Source organism: Hemicordylus capensis, chromosome 4, assembly GCF_027244095.1.
Source record: "Hemicordylus capensis ecotype Gifberg chromosome 4, rHemCap1.1.pri, whole genome shotgun sequence".
Classification (NCBI taxonomy): domain Eukaryota; kingdom Metazoa; phylum Chordata; class Lepidosauria; order Squamata; family Cordylidae; genus Hemicordylus; species Hemicordylus capensis.
The window spans coordinates 246,080,806-246,103,108 of record NC_069660.1 but is presented as its reverse complement, the minus strand read 5'-3'; the positions used below and the strand labels follow the sequence as shown (position 1 = coordinate 246,103,108).

The 22,303-nt window shown below is 45.4% G+C and overlaps 1 protein-coding gene across 2 annotated transcripts in view; it reads right to left on the bottom strand.

The window, feature by feature from the left end:
- Nucleotides 1-17,105, bottom strand: part of RIOK3 (RIO kinase 3) — a 29,012-nt gene extending 11,907 nt beyond the window's left edge. Inside the window, exons 1-9 of one of the 2 annotated variants that reach the window (XM_053249429.1) lie at nucleotides 16,810-17,105; nucleotides 13,949-14,070; nucleotides 11,986-12,131; nucleotides 11,730-11,837; nucleotides 4,532-4,641; nucleotides 3,214-3,357; nucleotides 2,223-2,350; nucleotides 1,097-1,285; nucleotides 62-221 (exon numbers count right to left, since the gene is read on the bottom strand). In XM_053249429.1, coding sequence (XP_053105404.1) covers nucleotides 62-221; nucleotides 1,097-1,285; nucleotides 2,223-2,350; nucleotides 3,214-3,357; nucleotides 4,532-4,641; nucleotides 11,730-11,837; nucleotides 11,986-12,131; nucleotides 13,949-14,070; nucleotides 16,810-16,959 — 1,257 coding nt within the window. In that variant the 5' untranslated portion in view covers nucleotides 16,960-17,105. The remainder of the gene's footprint in view (nucleotides 1-61; nucleotides 222-1,096; nucleotides 1,286-2,222; nucleotides 2,351-3,213; nucleotides 3,358-4,531; nucleotides 4,642-11,729; nucleotides 11,838-11,985; nucleotides 12,132-13,948; nucleotides 14,071-16,809) is intronic. The other variant, XM_053249430.1, reaches the window with a different exon arrangement.
- Between the last annotated feature and the right edge of the window lie 5,198 nt (nucleotides 17,106-22,303).

Genomic DNA, 22,303 nt, shown 5'->3' with positions numbered 1-22,303 from the left:
GGGTGGTATAAAAATCGAATGAATGAATAGTTTTGAGACACGATAGCAACATTGATCTTACATGAAGGACTTGATAGTAGGCTTTTTTCATATCTTCACTATTGAGTTTCACTTCTTTTAGTTTAGGAGCTGGAACTTGATCCTGACCAATGAAGGACATGACCAAGACATGTTTTTTAAGGGTAACCACTTGTGGGCAGGGAATGCCTGCTTTCTGCATTCTGTAGCAAAAAGGAGAAAGGCATCTGAGCATTCAAGTTTCCAGCAAGTCAAAAATTTACCAAAAGAGCCTGCCATTTTTGGCATAATTAATTATATTCATTATTCAAAAGTAGATTTCTAGAGCCATGATAGCATTAACATTTCAAGAAGCAATGGCTTTGATCCCACAATGCATATTGATTTGATGTAATCTGCTCTGAGCCATTTTGGGGGGCAGTACATAAATCAAATAAATATGCACACACAGGGGCGTAACTAGAAGAGAGCCTGAATTTGCCTCCTCTCCGGTGGCCCCTTGGACTGAAGAAGATAATGAAGAAAATAGGGAGGGGTGGATTGGGAGGGCCCAGGTTCTTTGAACCCATCCATTTAATTGTAGCTACACCCCTTTGCACACACCAGAGCTTTCACCCACACTCATGCCTGAAATGCCACTCAAGGATCAAGGAACCCTCCAGAACACCATGGGCTGGGGCACAGGGGCCTCCAGTGTGGGAGGAGGAATTGGTGAAGATTGGGGAAGCATCTTGTACGAGCAGAAGAGCAGGGCACTTTTGGATCTAGTCCAAAGACTTGAAACTTGTTTATTGATGGGCTGTGATTAACAATCTTTTCAGAGCTGTTAAGAACAGAAACTATTGCCTTTTGTTCAAATGAGAGAAAGAATTTATCATTAAAACAATAATTTAAAGCAATTGTTGCCTTAAGTTGTATGACAGCATATGGATTTAGTGAGGAGTAATTTTATTAATATGAATCCTTATGTTTAAAATGTAACTCAGTTCAACACTCAATAAGCAGTCAAACTTTAAGCTGGGCTTTTACCCTGAAAAAGAGATGCTACGTGCTCATATCAACACGAGTATTTAAATACCTTGTTAAGTTGTGCATTTCTTTCTCAGCCCACATGCGAATTATCTTGCGTGGATTTAGTTTGCTAAAACGTTCCTTAAATCTGTAGTCATCCTTGATGTACTTGTCACGATTCTTAAATTCATTAAGGGTGGTTTTAAACACCTTGATGGCACATTCTGGAGGTACAGATTTGGCATCTTCATCCACACTTTAGGGAATATAAGAACATTTTAGACATTAAGTTCAAAAGAAGCAGCATCCAGTAGAACAGATAAGACAGAAAATATAGACAAGCAAAAAGAGGAAAAGTCATCTGCAGTATTTAGTTCAATTATACATCAGTATAGCCTATTCTCTAAAACATTTGTCCCTTTGAACTGTAGTTTGTTACATGCTATTTTATAAATGCTATACATCTCGATTCATAGAATGGAGCTGCGGCTTCGTCAGCAGTCGGACCAGGCGGTGTTTGAGTGGCCAGTACCGATGCTTGTGGAGGTGGCAATCCAGAGGCTCTGGTAGCCTTTGGGAAGCCGTTCTGCCCTTTCCCCTTTGGCACCAGTATCATCCTCCACAGCAGAGGGAGGGAAGAAATAAAGTCAAAGGGAATCAGTAAGGAAATCAGTAATCTGAGGAGAAGATTTTGGAGCTTCCTGGAGCTAACACAGGACAGAAAGAACTGAGGCGGAGCTGTCCCCCTCAGGCTCTAGTAGGCTTCTGGTTTTTCTAGCTAATTAACATAGTCCTGCCTAGGAGCACATGAGAGGGATGACCCATAGAGATGTCCTTGACTCCGGCAGAATGGATTCATTCCAAGGCTTTATGTTAATATGCCTGTAGCAAGATTCATCTGGTGGCAGGGGTGTGGGGGCAAAGAATATGTTGGACACACCCACATCTGTTTCACAATTTAAGCTAGCAAATTTATTTCAAATGCCATCATGCTCTAGAGTAGGGATTCTCAAACTTGGGTCCTCAGGTGTTATTGGACTTCAACTCCCATAATCCCCAGCCTCAGTGGCCTTTGGTTGGGGATTATGGGAGCTGAAGTCCAATAACACCTGAGGACCCAAGTTTGAGAATCACTGCTCTAGAGTCTCCCCCAGTTTCACACAACACAAGCAGCATAAGCAAAATATATATACCTTCCTCCATATGCATGAAACACTACAGACTCTTTCCCTGTGCTTATGCAGCCAGTGATAGTCTCTAGCATCCCAGAATTGACCATTTTATACAAAAGTAAACGTGTTTTAGGATCTACTGCTTTCTCCTGCAAGAGAGGAATGGGAAAACAATCAAGTCTATAGTACAATATCCCTAAATATTTAGGTATTTCATTATGTTTGCTAAATTAGTTCAAGAGAAAATGTTCCATTGTTTAATCTACAAAAATGTTATGAATTAAAGTCAGCTTGATCACATGACTTACGCTTTAAGATAATCTCTTTCTCCACTAATTATTTCAGGCTGACACTGTTAGAATGGTAAGACAATTTGGCTCAGCAATCTGTTTCTCTCAAAACAATATTACATGTAGTATCAGAGATATAAGCAGAGCGGTAAATCTGCAGTATTTCATCTGAAAACTAAACATTGTTATCTTCAATTTTCCTAATATAAGCTGTTGAAAAGCATCAGCCACTGCACCAAATTCAAATAGGAAATTCAAGAATTTGAATTAACATCCTGAGGAGGATGTTAACTAAGTCACATCATTATCTTAAACCGGATTAAAAACCATGTCTTTAACTGAATTAAACTCCAAGAGTATCTAGTATGTCTTCATCATGTTCCAAATATTAGTCCCCTAAATTCTTCAGCATTTATCTATGACGTAGACTCCAGTTCTACCAATTCTCAAAGTAGTAATACATTAGACTTGCAAACAAAGAAGAATTACTAGTCCATAAAAATATTTACTATCTCTGAATGTTCCAGGTAAACTTGCAAAATGTGTTAGGCAAGCCAGTTCTGTTACTTGTACCGTTAACTGCAAGGGTTTACTATTATTCCATTTCTATAAACCAGTTCAACAATTACTACTGAAGTATCAACACGGTATTAATTTGTGCCATATAATATGGGGTATACAGTTTCCATTTTATTTCAGCATAAATAATCACTCATATGTACCGCAGTAGAATGTTCTTTTTTCTCATGGAGCCTGGCACTTCGGCGTTCCTCCGAATATGCATGCTGCTTTAAAGCATTGAAGACGTGATTGGACAGCTTTAGGTCCATACCAATTCCATCACCAACCTGGAATTCAGGTGCAAACTACAACACAGATGAAATTCAACAATTGAGGTGCAGTATTCAAGATAAGTAACTGTATTATAACAAACTGCTGACAGGGAAGACCCTACACTAGCAGTGATATTCTTGTTATTTATCATATCTGTACCCTGCCCTTCCTACAAGGAACTCTGGGCAGCAGGCATAAATTTTCCCATGTTATCACAACTCAAGAGAGGAAGGTTATTTTGGCAGATACTTTGCTCAAGGCCACTCTAAGTGCTTCATGACTCAGCAGGGATTTGAACTCAAATCTTGATAGCTCAGCACTTTATCCACTAAGCCACACTGACTCTTTGGCTGATGACAGTTAAAAAAGGGAGTGAAGGTAACTACATTATGGAACTGGAGCAAACCTTGGCACCAGTTGTGCTAGTGAGAGAGCATATTCCATATGACAGAACACTGTGCTCCTGCTGCCCTTTGCCTCTGTCCCATTTTCAAAGAGACACTGGCCCACATACTGCACAGTAGTAGATGGGTGGAAGAAGGGAAGTACTTTTTCACACAACGCGTGATCCACTTGTGGAACTCTCTGCCACAGGATGTGGTGACGGCCAACAACCTGGATGGCTTTAAGAGGGGTTTGGATGACTTCATGGAGGAGAGGTCTATCAATGGCTACTACTACTAATACTACTCGGCTGTGGGCCACCTCCAGCCTCAAGGGCAGGGTGCCTCTGAGTACCAGTTGCAGGGGAGTAATGGCAGGAGAGAGGGCACACCCTCAACTCCTGCCTGTGGCTTCCAGCGGCATCTGGTGGGCCACTGTGCGAAACAGGATGCTGGATTAGATGGGCCTTGAGCCTGATCCAGCAGGGCTGTTCTTATGTTCTTAAGGGCCACACTTCACAGAGAGCCTTCAGCATCCCTGCAGTGAAGGCTTTTGCACAGTCAAGTGGACACAGAGGGGGAGGGGGCGAAAGCCATTTTTGCTTCTCTCCCCTCTCTGCAAGAGACCTTTCCACTTGCATTAAGTACGTTCCTGTGGGCTGCACTGGTCAATCAAAATATGTGTATATTTAAAGAGCCCTCTTCAGCATACTTGTATGCAGTCATGGGTGAATCTTGGAATGGCTATCACTATAGCCCTGAGCCATTTTTGGAAGGGTGGTATATAAAATCAATCAATAAAATATCTTGGTATAGGACTTGCATTTTCCATTCGAGCAGTATTCTTTCTTCCACACACAACCTCATCATGCTTGGTTGTAATATCTTTTCCTTTTCCTATAAAGCCTCTTTTGGGAGTTGTAGTGGGCTTATCTATAAATAATCAGAAAAAACAATCAAATGCACTTCCAAGTCTATTGTGGGTGTTAACTCTTTGTTTAACTACATCCTAGGAACATTCTTCAGTATGAACCACAGTATGTATAAAGCATTACGAGGTATTAGGTGGCTGTTAAGCTAATGGTGCCTTTGCTGAACTTGAACAAAGTTTAATATAGCTTTGTACTGAACACAGAAGGGGTCTCAATTGATGACAGACTACAATATAAGACCTATTTCTCTTACCACATACCATCAAGTACACAAACCCAACTGCACAAACACCTTTATCAACATAACTAGAGAATATATTAGCTTCTGAGAGATACTGGAAGACTGCTGATCCTTACTCCTGGAACTCTGTTCCAGAATACCTACATGCAACATCTCTTCCTTGAAATCATGGCCCAAACTCTCCTACTTCCACAAAGCTTGTGGCTTAGCCCTCTAGTCTTCATACTCAACTGAAGGAAAATTTATGTATGTATGACATTTGCTCATATTCATCTGTTATGCTTGCCTCTTCCCCCCACTTCAATTCCAGTCTACATTTAGACTGAAGGCTTTGTGGGGCAGGAACCTTATCTTCTGCTTATAAAGCACTATAAGCTATTAAAATCATGAGATCTGAGTCGAGATCCGTCAAGACCCATGAGACTGGGTTACTGCACCTGCGCAGGGACCACGCGGGAGCTATGCCGAAGCTTGTCGAGGTGTCCTGACCATGCACCCTGCGTGCTATTTAAGGGCGGGCAGGACGAACGTTCCTCAGTTCTTCTCTGACCGCCTTTGCATTTAGACCTCTGTTTGCCGCTAGTCGAGAAGTTCCTCGTATCATTATTCAGTTGTTTTGTGAGTTTGTTTATTCTTTCGGACGGTTTTTCTTGGATTTTTGACTTGGACTGGCTAGCGGACATCATTCATTCTCTGACCCGGACCAGCTGACGTGTTTTTCCCCTCGTGTTTTTCCATGGATCGGCTTACGAACTATTCTAACGGAACTCCTTTCAAGTTTTTCTGATGGCTGAGGAAAAGAAATCCTTTAAGAGGTGCGAGAGCTGTAGAGCAAAACCCCCCTCTAAGGATTTCCACGACCAGTGCCTTATCTGTCTTGACGAACACCACAACATCACTACGTGTAAAATCTGCCTGTCTTTTTCCAAGCAAACTCGGAAAAACAGAGCACTCCGCCTCCGCGTGGCAATCTATGACGACATGCTGAGCCCTTTGACACCGGGCACGCCCATTCCTTCAACGTCAAAAGCTAAGACGCCTCCAAGGTCATCCTCGGCTCCACCACCGACGTCGTCTTCCTCTAAGTCAAAGTCGCAAACCTCATCAAAACGAGCCTCGACATTGACCACAGACTTAACTTCAACATCGAGCACATCACCTGCTAAGAAGTCCCCTTCGACATCGACGCTGAGGGGTGACTCGACCTCGACCTGTCGGGAGAAAGATCGCTCGACATTGACCTCGACATTGAGACCCCCACGACAACAAGACACTACTGAGACGTCGTCGGCATCGACATCTTCTAAGTGTCACAGCTCTGAACACCAAGGTGCCTCGAGTGGGAAATGTCAGAAGTGCATCGATCTGACGTAGCCCACACTCCTTCCCCATTGGACGTGCAAATGGTCTCCCCGATCCCGAGAACTGTGTGCACGACTTTTACAGCTCCATCGGATACCGAACCTTCGGTGTCGACGCGACCGGCATCTACCACGCCATCGACGTCGCTTCCATCGGTACCTAGAGCCCACTCACTCTCGCCAGCGCAGACGCCTATCTCGCCTTCTCCTCCTTCGACACCAAGTGTAACTGTCTGTTCCACCTTTACCCTGCATACCTTGGTGATCTCAACCTCTCGACAGGTTTCTCCTTGATATCAACCACCACCACCTCCACCTCCATCTTTTGACAACTATGTGGGAGACGATGTCAATGCTTCCGAGGCACTCACTCCACAGGACACTAACACTCTCCTCACACTGTTGGATTTGAGCTTAAACACCCCTTCGACGTAGACGTTTCTGGGTTTTCTTCCATCTGAGGTGGAACCACAGGCGTCCACATCATCATTCGCCCGCCCGTCTCCAGCACTGTCGGCTGACCATCTAAGGAGCCCCCTTTCCTGGCATACATGCGGCTTCTCCCATGCCATGCCAACTCAGCCTGTAGACGTTTCTTCACCGTCTGGATCATTTGTTGCTGAACTCAACAGGACTTGGAGGCCTGTTTCTCAACTTCCTCCTCCTGTATCGTTACCTTTCCATCCGTGTCCGGCAAATGTTACTGTTGTGACCCAAATGGTTACCACCACCCTGGCTCACCAGGCATCCCAGACCAGTCCCTCGCTGTCACGTTCAGTGGCCACCCAAACTGAAGCCCCAGGCGGCCTTGGCACAACAGCAGAAACTCAGACTACAATTCCACCTTCACTGTCGGCCTCACACTCTGGCCACTGTGGCTCGTCCGATTTTGAGTCAGACCGGGAGGATAAGGAAGAGATCACTGTAGAACCGCCAACTGATATGGCGCCTACCACCTACGTGTCGCCCAATGAAGAGCTCAAGGCCTACCACAAACACGTGCGTGCCATGGCTGCTGCTCTAGGTTTAGATCTACGTTCAGAACTTGCAACTATAGACGATCCAGTCTATAATTTTATACTAAAGATACAATCGACGGCTCCTGTTGCACTACCAATGCTTCCAGTTATAACACGTACTGCCAAATGTGCCTGAGAAGTGCTCCACACTTCCACGCCAACATCTGAACATCTAGAGAGTTTGTATCAGACCCAAGACAAAGATAATGGCTACCTCCTGAAACACCCTGCACCAAATAGCCTAGTGATTGACTGTGCATCCACCTCAAAGGCTGGTAAGAAGTTCACGGTGCCTTCTGATAAAGAGAGTCGCAAGCTAGACCTCTTGGGGAGGAAAATTTGTTCAACTTCCAGCCTTTCAATTAAAGTGGCTAATTATTCCGCGTGCACAGCAAAATATAGCCATAGCATTTGCGAGAATTTGCTTGCAGACCTAGACACACTGCCTTCAGAGGAGTTCAGGAAGAAGTTCAGACAAACCCTTGAATGCTCAGGTGACTTGACCAGACAACTTCTCAGCATCGCCAAACACTTGGCCGAGAGCGAGTCTCGCGCAATGATGGCTGCAATCACTTTACGCAGACATGCTTGGCTGCGCTCAATTAACTTGCAGCCCGATATGCGATACAAGATAGAGGGCCTGGCATTCAATGGTTCAGGTCTGTTTAGTGAGAAAACTGACTCCACCATGGAGCAATTGAGAAAGTCAAAATTTACAGCGGAAACATTTATAAATCAGACTTCCACATAGTCTTCTTACCAGCAAAGATACCGCTCTACCTTCCAGAGGCAGTGACCTTCATACAAACACCAGGATCGACAGGACTACAGAAAGCCCTATTCCACGTACCAGAGAAAGTCCTATCATCCTAAAACAAAGTCAGGACAATCCCAATGCAACACCACCAACGTGCAAAAGCGTCCCTGAAGTATCGGTCCGCTCACCGACACCTCCTCACTCCCCCTCCCCACCTGCAGGGGCACTACTATAATCTCCGCCGCCACACTTGATCAGATTGGTGAGCCATGCCCCCGCACGGCACCACATAACATCACACCGCTGGGTCCTGAAAATCATATCTATGGGTTATGCCATCGAATTCAGGACAATACCACGGTTCACGGGGATGAGGATCACCCCTTCTACAGAGACCCTGCAGGGAGAGGTGAGGGAGTTATTGGAGAAAGGGGCTATAACCCCGGTGTCGTGGGCGGACAGGCGGAAGGGATTCTACTCCCGCTATTATCAGATTCCCAAGAGGGATGGGGGAGTTCGCCCCATCATGGACCTCCGCCATTTGAACAAGTTTGTAAGCATCAAGAAATTTCGTATGATGGCATTGCAACAAATTCTTCCACTTCTACAAGGGGAGAGGTGGCTTGCGATGTTGGATCTGAAAGACGCTTATTTCCACATCAGTATCAGACCTCAACATCGAAAGTATCTGCGGTTCATGGTCGGAAGCAAAGCATTCCAGTACAATATATTACCCTTCGGCTTGGCCACCTCCCCAAGGGTTTTTACTAAGTGCATGGCTCCCGTGATTGCACATCTCAGGACACATGGGGTCACTATTTACCCCTACTTGGACGACTGGCTCCTGGCCTCAAAGTGCAGAAAAGAGTTAGTTTCATACATCCACTGCGTGTTGGACCTACTGGAAAACCTGGGTGTCCAGGTCAATTGGAAAAAAATCACGCTTAGACCTGGTCCCAGGGATCAATTACATAGGGGCGGTTTCTGACACAGAACGCCAAAGGGCATTCTTACCGGAAGAACGGTTCATCCGTATTCGAGATCTGGTGAGCCTCTGCCAGCAGTCTCCGATTCAGACAGCCCTTATGATTCAGCGCCTGTTAGGCCTCATGGCCTCATGCAATGCAGTCATATACTTTGCACGGTTGAAGATGAGGAAACTGCAGTTATGGTTCCTGTCAGTGTTCCACCCATCCCGGCACTGCCAGCGAAAGAGACTAGAGATCCCACCCAGAGTTCTAAACTCACTCTCCTGGTGGAAGGGACGGAACAATCTCCTCGAGGGGGGTCCCCTTTCAGACCCAAACACCCACGATCTGGTTAACAACAGATGCATCCCTTCAAGGGTGGGGAGCGCATTGTGGCCCTCACAAGACTCAAGGCAAGTGGACTCATCAACAAGCCCAACTGCACATCAATTTTCTGGAGTTACTAGCTGTGTTTCTTGCTCTACAGGCATTCTTACCAGTTCTCCAGGGATCGCCTGTCCAGATTCAACTGGACAACACTACTGCCATGGCTTACATCAACCGCCAAGGTGGAACAGTGTCTCGCAGCCTATGCTCTTTCGGAGTCTAGATATGGAATTGGTGCATCCGGCACCAAGTCTCTCCAGTAGCTGTCCACATATGGGGTCTGGACAATACCTTGACGGACGAACTCAGTCGGATCTTCCCCCAGCATACACACCACGAATGGAGCCTCAAGACAGAGTACATTGCCCCCTTTTTCAACCAGTTGCTACAACCTACAGTGGACCTGTTCACGACATCTGCAAATACGAAATGTCCCCAATTTTGTTCTAGGGTGGGACACAACCTCCTGTCCCTCGGAGATGCTTTTCAACTGGATTGGTCTCAGGAGATGCCATACATGTCTCCTCCCCAACCGATTATAACCAGAGTAGTAGCACGCTTGCTCTCAGATCCAGTTCCATGCCTTCTTGTGACTCCATGGTGGCCAAGGCAACCTTGGTTTCCATGGGTACGCAGACTAGCTCAGAACCAGTACTAACATCTTCCGCAGTCTCCAGATCTTCTGTCCCAAGACGACGGGAGAATCCTCCACCCAGATGTCCACACTCTCAGGCTGACCATGTGGCGCATAGGATTCTGATAAACATCCTTCTGAATCGTTGAAAGGAGTCTACCAGGCGTAATTACGCAGGCAAGTGGCTGCGCTTCAAGACCTACGCCAAGGCAAGAGGCTTCTTACCACAACGTTCCACTGTCCGGCAGGTCTTGCTTTACCTCTCCTCCTCAAAAGCACAGGGCCTAGCCAATGTTTCAGTTAAAGTGCACCTAGCTGCCATTTCCTCTCGCCACCCGGGCTCTGATGGGACGACTCTCTTTTCTCATCCAGAGACTAAAGCTTTTCTAAAGGGGTTGTCTAATGTCTGTCCCCCAATAAGACCTCCGGTGGAGCCCTGGAGTCTGTCTTTAGTTCTCTCCCCGCTTACTGAGGCTCCATTTGAACCCATGGCCACAGCGTTGTCGCAACTGGTATCCTGGAAAACTGCTTTCCTAGTTGCCATCACTACTGCCCGCCGTGTGAGTGAACTGGTGGCACTGAGGTTCGACTCCCCCTATACCAGATTCTTCCAAAATAAGGTGCTTATGCGCACAGACCCATCTTTTAGACCCAAGATCGTGTCTGATTTCCATTTAAACCAAGACACTGTCCTTCCATCCTTCTTCAGAAAACCAACATCAGCCCTGGAAAGATCCTTGCACTCCCTTGATGTGTGCAGGGCACTCCTATTCTACCTGGCACGAACAAAGGCCTTTCGCTCCACAGAGCGATTATTCGTGGCATATGCTGGCTCCTCAAAGGGCACCTGCGTCTTACGTCAACGCCTGTCCAGATGGTTGGTGGAACTCATAGAGCTGACATACAAGCTGTAGAACAAGACTCCGCCAGAAGCAATTAAGGCCCACTCCACCAGGGCACATGCTTCCTTGGCTGCACATCTTTCTGGAGTGACCTTCCAAGACATCTGCAAGGCAGCAACTTGGTCCTCCGAGACCCCTTTTGTAAAACACTATGCCATAGACGTCCACTCTGCTGCAGAGGCTACCTTTGGGAGGAGCGTTCTGAAAAGGGTTCTGCGCCCTGATTACTACTGCACCCTTCTCCACTGGGAGCTTGCCAAACACCCACTCTTATGGGTCTCGACGGATCTCGACCCAGATAAACAGGTTGTTCACCTGTAACTGATGATCTGGTAGAGATCTGTCGATATCCATAAGACCCTTCCTTTCTACTCCTCTGCAGTACTGTTGCGTTCTATGTGTATACATCGGGTGTGCAGCCCTGCTCTCTTTGATGATGTTTTTCCTTCGTAGAAGAAGAAGGAAAACTCACGAACTTACTTGGGTGATTGCCCTCATGGCGTTCGTCCAAGAACTGAGGAACGTGCATCCTGCCCGCCCTTAAATAGCATGCAGGGAGCGTAGTCAGGACACCTCGACAAGCTTCAGCATAGCTACAGTGTGGTCCCTGCGAAGGTGCAGTAACCCACTCTTATGGATATCACAGATCTCTACCAGATCATCAGTTACAGGTGAGCAACCTGTTTATATGTTTCACAGTCTTATTAAGCAGAGAAGCAGATGCCACTGACTACATAAAACCTTATATCAGGATCATGCAGCCTGAAAAACCTAGTTTATAATGATACATTTCATAACTTGTTTTTAATCCAAATGCTACCTGCTCTATATGGATCATGACGAGTATCTTGCCAGTCAACCTCATCTTCAGAGCTGTCACTGTCTTCAAATGGATGCACCTTCCGGTAGTTCTCAAAAGATATTGACACTTGAAAAACAAAAAAAGAGGTACATGAAGAGGTACATGACTAACAGGTATTTGCCACCATCTCATATCTCTGAATACTGTGACACAAGGGTCCGTGAGTATCAAGCAGATTCATCCTAACAGAGCAATCGTGACCAATGATAGTAACCTTTGCTATCCCCATTGATTTTTTTCTCTTCACGCCGAAGTTGTGCATCAAACTCTCTATCAAATTCCATTTGCAGCATCTGTGCTAGCATCAGGTCACTGGATGTGTCAACATTCTCCCCAGTAATTAACGGTCCTTCAACAACCCTAGATATAATAGACAAGAATAGCACAATTAATGTGACAAGGAAATACCAATCAGTGTTCCCTCTAACAGAGATTCCCAGAGGTTGTGGACTACAACTCCCATAATCCCCAAGCTAAAGCCATTGCAGCTGAGGATTCTGGGAGTTGCAGTCCACAACATCTAGGAATCCCTGTTAGAGGGAACACTGATACTAATTCAGTGTTAGTATTGCTACTAGTTGGATGCTTCAGAAGGATACAAAGATATATGAAACAAAAATCAAAGCACAGAACAACTTGTTATCATCATAAGTGAAGAATACTGATGCTCTTTCTTAGCAGGAGGGGGCAGGATGTGTCATCTTTCCCCAACTCTAATGACTTTCCCATTCCAAAGACAGCTCTATATCAAGAAGCAGTAATCTAATAATTAACTCCCACAAAGAGGGGGAAAAAAATCTTCTGACCAATAAGGACACTGGTACTCATTTGTTAAATCTCAGACCCTATTCAGGCATAGCTTTAAGAAAAACCCAAGATGATAGACCTTTTCACAATAATCAGATAGCAAACTCACATGAATAAGAACACTTTCTCCATAACAAACATTTATATAAACATAGAAGACTAAAGTGCACAAGAAAGGATTTCCTTCCACATTGAAGACAGGAAAAAGAGTCCAAATATATTGGTGCAACTCGGAAGAAGAATCTGTATCATTTTGGTAATGGCACCAAATTCTTAGTAGATCCCTGCTAGCTGTCCCTCAAGGTATGCTGACTGCCCTTCTAAGCAGACCACTGGCTATTGAAACTTGTCTCCACGCTCTGGAATGACTAACATTCTTCTCATTTTGCTGGCTGCTAGCAATTGCAGCTTCTCTTCCATCTCTGGTTCGGAAGTGGTAAAGAAAGTGCTTGCCAAAAAATACCCCTGTGTATTACACAGAGCACCTGATAACAGAAGAAGCAGCCCTGCACTAAGGGACATGATTATATCCCGCCGCCACATACACTCTCCCCACCACATGTGACATTCAGCTCAGAGCTGGAGATGCTAATTCCATTTAATTCACTTTGTGCACTTTTTCTATCCTGTTCCTAGCCAGGAGTCAGTGGTGGCAAGAGCAATTGTGGTAGGCAGAGTCACAGGAAGCCTTTCTGCCTTGAACATGAAAAGCCTGGGCCCAGCCTAGATTTTGACTATAAAGGCAAACCTCATTATATGCAGAACCACTATTCATGGTTTCGCATATTTACGGGTGTCAAATAGATACTCAGCCTCTGTATCAATGGATACAAAAGGGCTAAAACCCATGTATCCCCTGTTCCTAAAAGGTCAGAAATGATGACGGAGGTCCTTTCTGGCCACTGTTTTGTCCACAGGTGCCATTTTGTGGCTCATTTCATCAAAAAACATTTTAACTGGAAAAAATCTGTGACTTTGGGGGACCATTTGGGGGGCATTGTTGGATGTCAGGAGACCTACGGAACATGGAAGGGCACTTTATTTGGCCAGTTTTCATGGGGTTTTTGGTGGGGTGAGTCTAGGAACCTAACACCCGCAATCCAGTGCCTTATAATCCACAGTTTTGTTACCCACAGTAATCTGCGAGAACAGAACCCCTGCAAATTGGTCCATCTGTAACTTAATGCTACATCACCAGTTTCCTGAAGTTACACTTATAGTCTGATTCTATGTATGTTTACTAAGTTCTACCCATTTACATTGGACTTATTTTGAGTAAAGGTACACAGAACTACAAAAAACAAAAAGGTACCTCACCAACTGCAACCATCAAGTCTGTAAACAACAACATAAGAAGGTGCTCAACTTACGATACCACTTCAGGAAAAGCAGCATTTTCTTCTTCTAACTGCAGCTCCTTAGCTAGTTGTTCACTCATCACATCAGCAAGAGAGCATGATATTGTGGTATTTTTAGGAGTTCCCCATGGGCACTGCAATGAAGATAAACATGCTGAAGTAAAAATGATAGTAAGAAAATCTAATTATTTCTTACTTTTATAGGCATGTAGAAGCACTGTCAGAGTGAAAATCCTTTGGGGTTTTCAGGACTGGAAACACTGTAATTGCTAGTATTACTAAATATTTTATTTCTAAAAGATCCAAATAAAAAAGATCCAAATCCTCACCAGTCATGGGTGATAGTTGGTGCAAGGCAGAAAGTTGGAAGATTTATGCGGGGGGGGGGGGGCCACACAAAACATTGGCGACTTACTACACAGAATATTTAAAATAAGTTTACACTGTTACTAAGTGCCCTCATGTTTAACAAAACTGAACCACTACCACCTCAGGTTGTTTTTTAAAAAAGAAAAGCTTTACCTAAACCAAGGGTTCTCAAACTTGGGTCCCCGGCTGATGCTGGACTACATACCATCATCCCCAGACGCAATGCCATTATGGCAGGGGATGACAGATTTGTAGTCTAACATGATCTGGGGACCCAAGTTTGAGAAGAACCCGTGGTCTAAATAATGCATCAATTTAAGCATCATGTCCCAACTTGTAAGCATGCCTAGTGCGTTGCAGTGGAACTCTGCCTATCCTGACAAAAGAATTAAAACAAGAATAATTAGTAGTCTAGGTATTCAGCAGTATTAAGTGTTCACAAATTATGGCCCAATTATGAAAAGACTGGATGAAAGATAAGTTCTAGAGTTAACTTACTCCCTTCATCCACTTTCATAACTTCAGAATTCAAGACTTTCTTTTAGTTTCTGCTCTTTTTAAGGGTCAATCATGTATATTACGGTTAACATTAGAAACTGGAGTTTGTCAACTTTGTTCTTCTAGCTTTGTTATAGGTAAATGTCGGGAATCACCAATTTATAGAATCCATTTAATCAGACCATAGTACTGAAAATGGCCAATGGCAAGTGACGTAACATATTAAGGCTGAGGCTCATGACAGAAGTACTTGATATAAAATGAATCAAGCTTGGTCAAATATAACTAGCAATTCATAGCACTTTTGTTTAGGTTACTTAGAAGATTGATCATTTGTCCTTGCTCATTTATAATGTACATGGAAAGATCTTTATATTGTAAATGTGTGATGGCTGTATAAATATTTGCCTGTTTACTCAGGTCAGTTTCAGTCAGAGCTCAAAGTATCACTTCCTCCAGGTACATTAAGCAAGTGCCAGTTACCACAATTGAAACCAGGATAACAGATTAGACTAATCCCAATATATTTATCTCAACTGTCAATTCAAACTGAGGCACTCACCTACAGAATGCTTGCTGACAGAGCCATGAGTCTACACAAGCATATTTATTTGGGCCCGATAGTTACAGGACTGGTAGTCATATAGAAATCAACAGGCAGGCAGGATAGAAAACAAATGACACCTTTTACTGGACCAACTTTATTGATAAAGGAGCAAAGATCCGACTTGTTCAGAACTCCCCCACCCCCCATAAGTAAGTGGCTTATTACTTATCTGCTCTAAGTCTTGTTGGCTCATGTTTGGAAAAAGTAAATAAAAATATGTAATACTCTGAAATGCATCCCAAAAAGTGGTAAAACCTCTTTTATATAAGGGATAAAACCATAGTACCTCTATAGATATGAACAAGTAGCATACCTATTCAGCTTTTTAAATAAACTGTGCCATAGTTTATGGAATCACTCCATGAAACCAGATTACAGAATACACTGGCACTGTAAGTTAGCTTGCTTATATCTGGCTCTCAGCCCAGAGCCATTTTGGTCCACACCCTTTATCAGAAGAGTGACTAAAGAGACTTATCTAATGAAATAGGTTTAATGTGTTACTTACCCTTTTAAACTGGTTGTAAACAAAAGTGGTTATTGAAACAGTGGGGGACCTCCTGCCCTTGCTTCAGTGTGGGGAGGGATTTTACAGGCTGCTAAAAGCGGCACAGCAGGTAAATACTTGACTAACAAGCAGAAGGTTGCCAGTTTGAATCTCTGCTGCTACTATATTGGGCAGCAGCGATATAGGAAGATGCTGAAAGGCATCATCTCACACTGCACAGGAGGCAGCAATGGTAAGCTCCTCCTGTATTCTACCAAAGACAATCACAGGGCTCTGTGGGCACCAGGAGTTGAAATTGACTTGATGGCACACCTTACTTTACTAAAATGGATTATTACCCAGAGAGGCAGTTTCTCCAGGCTACAATTACAGGAAGCAATCTTGTCAGCACCCAAAGTTGTTCTTACAATCCTCTTACTTCATTATGAGTCGTGTGTTCTGCAAATATTTAAAGTCCACCCCCCTTTTCTAATGAAGAGGGTTGGCATGTCTTTCCTAACAGGCAAGGCATACCAGCGTAAGAGTCACCCATTGAATTTCGACCTGGCACACAGGTGATACACACAAACAGAATCAATACCAAAAAGAGAGATCACAACATGGGCCCTTTTAGCCCACAGGATCTACACTTCCAGCCCCGGAGGTCAAAGACAATAATATTCTCCAACCACCCGAGAAAGAGGCTTACACAATGCAGTGGAATTAGGCGGCAGAACCGGTAACACCACTTGGGACTACAGGCAGCTGGCGGGGCGGAGGCTGGGGATAGATGTCATTTGAACACTCCCTCAAGGGACTCCTCGCCATTCAGAAACTAAGGAATTGGACACCACCGGGCCTCCTGCCAGGGGGCTTATGGGCAGCCGCGCACCCGACAGCGCCGTTTCCCACCTCAAGCCGGTTCATGGGCCGCCAGGCCCGAGACACGCCTCGCCCGGCTCGACTGCACCATCCGTCCTCCCTCACCTTGCTTTGGGGCCAAGCCGAGCCTGGGGTCGTCTCAGCGGAGGGAACGACAGCAGCGATTCCTACCGGCTCCATATTAGGCGAAAAGGGCCAAGAATAGCAAGAGCGACAGAAGCGATGGAATAACAGCGAGCGGACAAGCAAGCAGGTCTCTCCACAGAAGAAAGCTCCTTCCGGCTTCTCTTGGGTTCATCCTTACTCCTCCCGCCCCTGCCCGTCAACATCAGCCGCCTATTGGCCCTCAGTGCACGCATTCAGCAGTGCGTCATGATCACTTCCGGTAGCATCCCTCCCTGCCCCCCCGCCGGCGCGATTTTTTCACACAAGCCGAGGTTTCCACGCGTTTCCCATTCACTTCCATTCGTTTTTGATACTCTTGTTTTCCCCGAGCCAGGAAGGTCTGCGATATATTTCCTTAAAAGACCTACACCGACTCCCTTCCTGTCACAGTAAATTTCATTTAACTCAGTGAGGTTTACGCTTCTGAGCAAGCATAAATAGCGGCGCCCTGACTAGGGAAAGCGGGTATCAGACATGTAGGAAGTGACGCCATAGCAGTACAATTCCTTGGAGCAGGGATGCTGGATAGTTTTCATGTTGTTGTTGTTGTTGTTATTACATCTATATTCCACTCTTCCTCCAAGGAGCCCAGAGCGGTGTACTACATACTTAAGTTTCTCTTTCACAACAACCCTGTGAAGAGGAGTTTGGATAACTTCATGGAGGAGAGGTCCATCAATGGCTACTAGTCAGAGGGCTGTGGGCCACCTCCAGTCTCAAAAGGCAGGATGGCTCTGAGAACCAGTTGCAGGGGAGTAACAGCAGGAGAGAGGGCATGCCCTCAACTCCTGCCTGTGGCTTCCAGCACCATCTGGTGGGCCACTGTGAGAAACAGGATGCTGGACTAGATGGGACTTGGTCCTGATCCTGCAGGGCTGTTCTTATGTTCTTATGAAGTAGGCTAGGCTGAGAGAGAAGTGACTGGCCCAGAGTCACCCAGCTAGTATTATGGCTGAATGGGGCTTTGAACTCGGGTGGTCCTAGTCCGGTACTCTAACCACTACACCAAGCTGGCTCTCATTAAGTTTGCCAACTGTGAGTGAAGCTGTACTTGGAGATATTCTCCCGACTTAATACACCCCCCGCCCCTTTTTATTTCACAGTATCAAGCTACAGATTTTCCAGATTACACAGTGGAATGTATTCACACTGTATCTTCTAAGGGCCCCTCCATATTGCCTGTGTTTCCACATCGGTGTCCTGCGTTGTCAGCAGGGTGTGTTCACATTTCCCATGCCTTGATTCGAATTTTAAGGATGTTTTTGCCCTGCATCGTTGTAAATGTGCTGCTGTTGGAAAGTAGCTGTATTTTTCCATTGTAGGGAGGCTTGCCCCAAATTTTATTCATTGTAGAGTTTTGCAGTGTGGATAGTTCTTCCCCCACCCCGCCCCTGCTTACTCAGTCCCCTCACCTGGGGAGAGAAACAGACAGGGAGAAATCTTGGCACCCCACACCTCCTTCCTCCACTTGTTCCCAACATAGCTGGAGCTTCTCAACACAGAAGGGGAGGGAAGAGATCGGAGGGGTTTGCTATTATTTTCCCACCAGGGTTCTTTTGTGCATTCCCCTTTTAATTTGCTACTTTGGCCAGAAACTCATACAAGTGCAGCTGAGCAGATTTCTAAATCTAACCCTTTCTCGTGCACTTTTTACTGAAGAGGAAGCCCATTGAACTAAATTATTTATTTATGTGCAATCCCACTTGCTTAAGAGCTTCCCCATCTCTTACAACTTTAAAAAAGGCAGTCAAGAGACATTTGTTCACTCAGGCTTTTAATTAGATACAGTTTTAATTGTTTGATAATTTTTAATAGTTTTAACGTTTTAAATTGTTGCAATGTTTTAATCTTTTTATTTGCGTTTTGGGCAGCATACAAATATGTTAAATAAATAATAAATACTACAAGGCAAAGGGCAGAGAGAGAGAGAGAACAGTCACTTATTTTAAAGGAAGCCCATTGAACTGAATCATGATTCATTGACTTCTGTGCAATCCCACAGCAGGAGCACTCCCCTCCCCTCCACCTCCTGCTGCCCCACCATCCTCCCTCCTCAGGAGAGGGCCCGGCAGGAGGGAAGCAGCAAGTGCGATGGTGGATAGGAGAAAGCTGCAAGGCTCCCTGGCCCTAGTGAGGCTTGGCGGCAATGCAAGCCGTGAGCAGCCTGCCTCACTGATCACTTGGCTCCAGCCTCCCGCCAGCCACGCCATCTGGGGTGGGGGTGGGGGGCAGCAAACAGCAGCCAAGGGAGCGAGCAGTGAGCAGCCTGCTCCGTTCACCCGCCTCTGCTCCCAGCAGCATAGCAGCTGGCACGGCCACCACCATGTGTATAGGGGGGAGCGGTGGTGGCCAGTGATAGGTGAAGGGCCTGCTCTGCACAGTGAGGCTGCTAGCATGCCCACCTCAGTTCTGGGAAGGTGGCGGCGGCCAGGGAGCAGTGAGCAGGGGCTGCTGGCCACTACAGCCGCCATGGAAGAGAATGCCCACTCAGGCACGCCAGTTCCTCTCTTCCCCTTTCCAGACTTGCCACAGGATTTCCTTTTGCTCCCCCATTTAAAAAATAATTTTTAAAAATATCACGTCACATACACTCCACGATTCCATTGGCCCAAATGGAGCAGGAGGAGGGGCAGATAAATGCGTTTCAAGGAGAATATGGACACTCTTACCTGGAAAATACATTTCAGGGGATGGAAAATATGAATGGCCACCAGCATACAACAAGCATTAAAAAACCCTTTACTCTTGTTTTGAAACCGTTGCACTATTCCATCACAATTTGCAACACATTAACTGTTGCAAATCTCATAGTTTGGAAAACGCCTAGGATTGCTTTCAGTCAGCTGGAGATGGATGCTAATTCCTGGAGACACCAGTTCTACTTCATGCCAAAGTACTTAAGACTGTAGATCTTTATATCAGGTTGTTATGGCACTCTCTGAGATGGGGAACAGATTTTATTTGGAAAAAGAAGTCTTTATTTCTACATCTAGAGCTGAGTCTCATGATCTGTGAGAACTAGTTTTGGAGAGTAGGCGGGCAGGCAGGGAGCCCTGGGTGGCCGGATCGGCCACCCACATGATTGCCAGCTCCGTGACGGAGCCGGCGGGGGCTGGGGAGCTCGGGGGCCATGCGGCCCCTGGAAGCTACAGTATGCCCTGTGCAAGCGCGCAGGGCATACTGGGGAGACCCCCGGAACTGGGAGGCGGCTTTTCACCTCCCCTCCGGGCATCTACTCATGAGTAACTGCACTGCGGAGCCACACCACGGCTACTCACAATCTTCAAAACCAGGTTTGTGGAGCACTTCCTCCGCAAACCTTGTTTTAGGGCAGGGGTAGTTAGGCAGGTTACCCGCCTAGGAACCACCGGGCTCACAGCCGAGCCCGGTGGTTTCACACGATGGGGCGAAATCGGGCTAGCCTCCACTAGCCCGATTTTGCCCCATTGTGTGAATAGCTTCCTAGTCTTTAGCTGTATGTGGCAGACTGAACAGCCACTAATAAAGGTAAAGTTGTGCCTTTGAATACTTCCACTCTAAATGTTAAAAGGCACTTCTGGGGGCCTGTTTAGCTTTCCTTTCACTTACAATATCAGCATTTATTATGTCCCTTGTAAATCCATAATCAGTCAAGAGAGCAGATTTATTTATTTATTTGTTTCTTGTTAAATTTATATACCGCCTTTCAATAAAACAATCCCAAGGCAGTTTACAAAAGTTTAAAAACATATAATAAAAATGACAGTTAAAAGTATTAAGCTAAAACTTTGAAAACAAATCTGATTTAAAATATATAATATACAAACACAAAAACTGTACATGGATAAAAACACACAGTAGCAGCAATAAAACAATCATGTAAAGGCCTGGAGAAAAAGCCAAGATTTAACAAGCTTTCTAAAAACTGTGATGGAGTCTGAGGAGCAAATGGCCACTGGGAGAGCATTCCAAAGTTTGGGGGCAGCAATAAAGATGGCCCTGTCCCACGTGCACGACAATCGAGCCTCCCTCATTGTCGGCACCCAGAGCAGAGCCCCCTCAGATGATCTCGTCAAGCGGGCAGCAACCCTTGGGAACAGGCGGTCCCTCAGGTATCCCAGGCCCAAACCGAATCTCCATCATCCCCAAATGATGGGGATGATGCTCCATATCCATCTCCCCAAATGATGGGGAGAAAGCTTGAGGAGCAACTCCTCCCTTTATTTATTTTTTCCTAATTTTTTATTTTGGCAAGGAGAGGAAAGACACTTTTGCAGAAAATTTTTTTAAAAATGCTTTGGGGTTTGAAGATGTGGGTTGGTGTCATAGCGCAGACCTCTGACTCAGAAGAGTCAGAGGAGGAACAGGAAGATTTGCCTGCTAGTGAGGGCTCAGAGGCACAGCAACAGGATTTGGCAGGGAGACCAGACTCTGGAACTGAGGAATCGGAACAGCTGCCAGACATGAATCCTGATCAGGAGCAGGCTGATCAGGAGGAGGCTGGGATTTCACCTGTCTTGAGAAGACGTCTCAAAAGGAAAGCTCAGTGGGAGACACGCAGGCGCAGGAGATCACAAGAGAGGAAGCAGAAGTGCTGATTCAGTGAAGCCTGATTGGCTGCTGGTTCTCTTGAGCCATATATCAAGCAGTCTGTGATTTCCACCGATGCTGTTAACAACTTTCACTGACCGCGGACCATGTTCTATTTTGAATACTCTACTTTTCTGAGTTCCAGTTTGCCCTTGTTCTGTTCTTTCCTGCTCTGTGTTCTTGTTCCGTTAATTCTTTGCTCTGGTGCCCTTTGTTCTTTTTCATTCCTTGCTCTGTTGTTTTCTTTTCAGCTATTACTCAGTTACTGTTAGAGGGGGGGTACCTAGTTCAGTTCAGGGGACTTGATTCATTTACTATTTTCTTTGTGAGCCTTTTGTTTTCCTTCGTGCAGCTTTGCTGCTACTTTCTGTTAACTCACAGGGGGAGTGCTGAAGGGGGTTGTAAATCCTGTTGGCTTAGCTGAGCTAACAGATTTATGACAGTTATTTGGTATGGTGGGGTTCAATAAATGAGGCAGGGAACTCGTTAAATGCTTAGGGAGAGGTCTGCACTGCATCCCTTATAGGAAAGTGTTTCCCTAGTAAGGATAACATTAGGTTTCATCTTTGTGATATCAAAGAATGAATATAATTCAGATGAAGATAATGCAAATATACCGTAACTCACTTCATCCTTATCTGAAAAAAAGGAAAGTAATTAGAAATTATGCACCTACAACCTCTCAATCTAAATAACCCCCCGCCCCCACACATTTCAATTTAAAACAATTTAGGGCAAAACTACATCTCTGCTTCCTGGAAAAGAGTGCGATCAGAGGTCATGATATCAG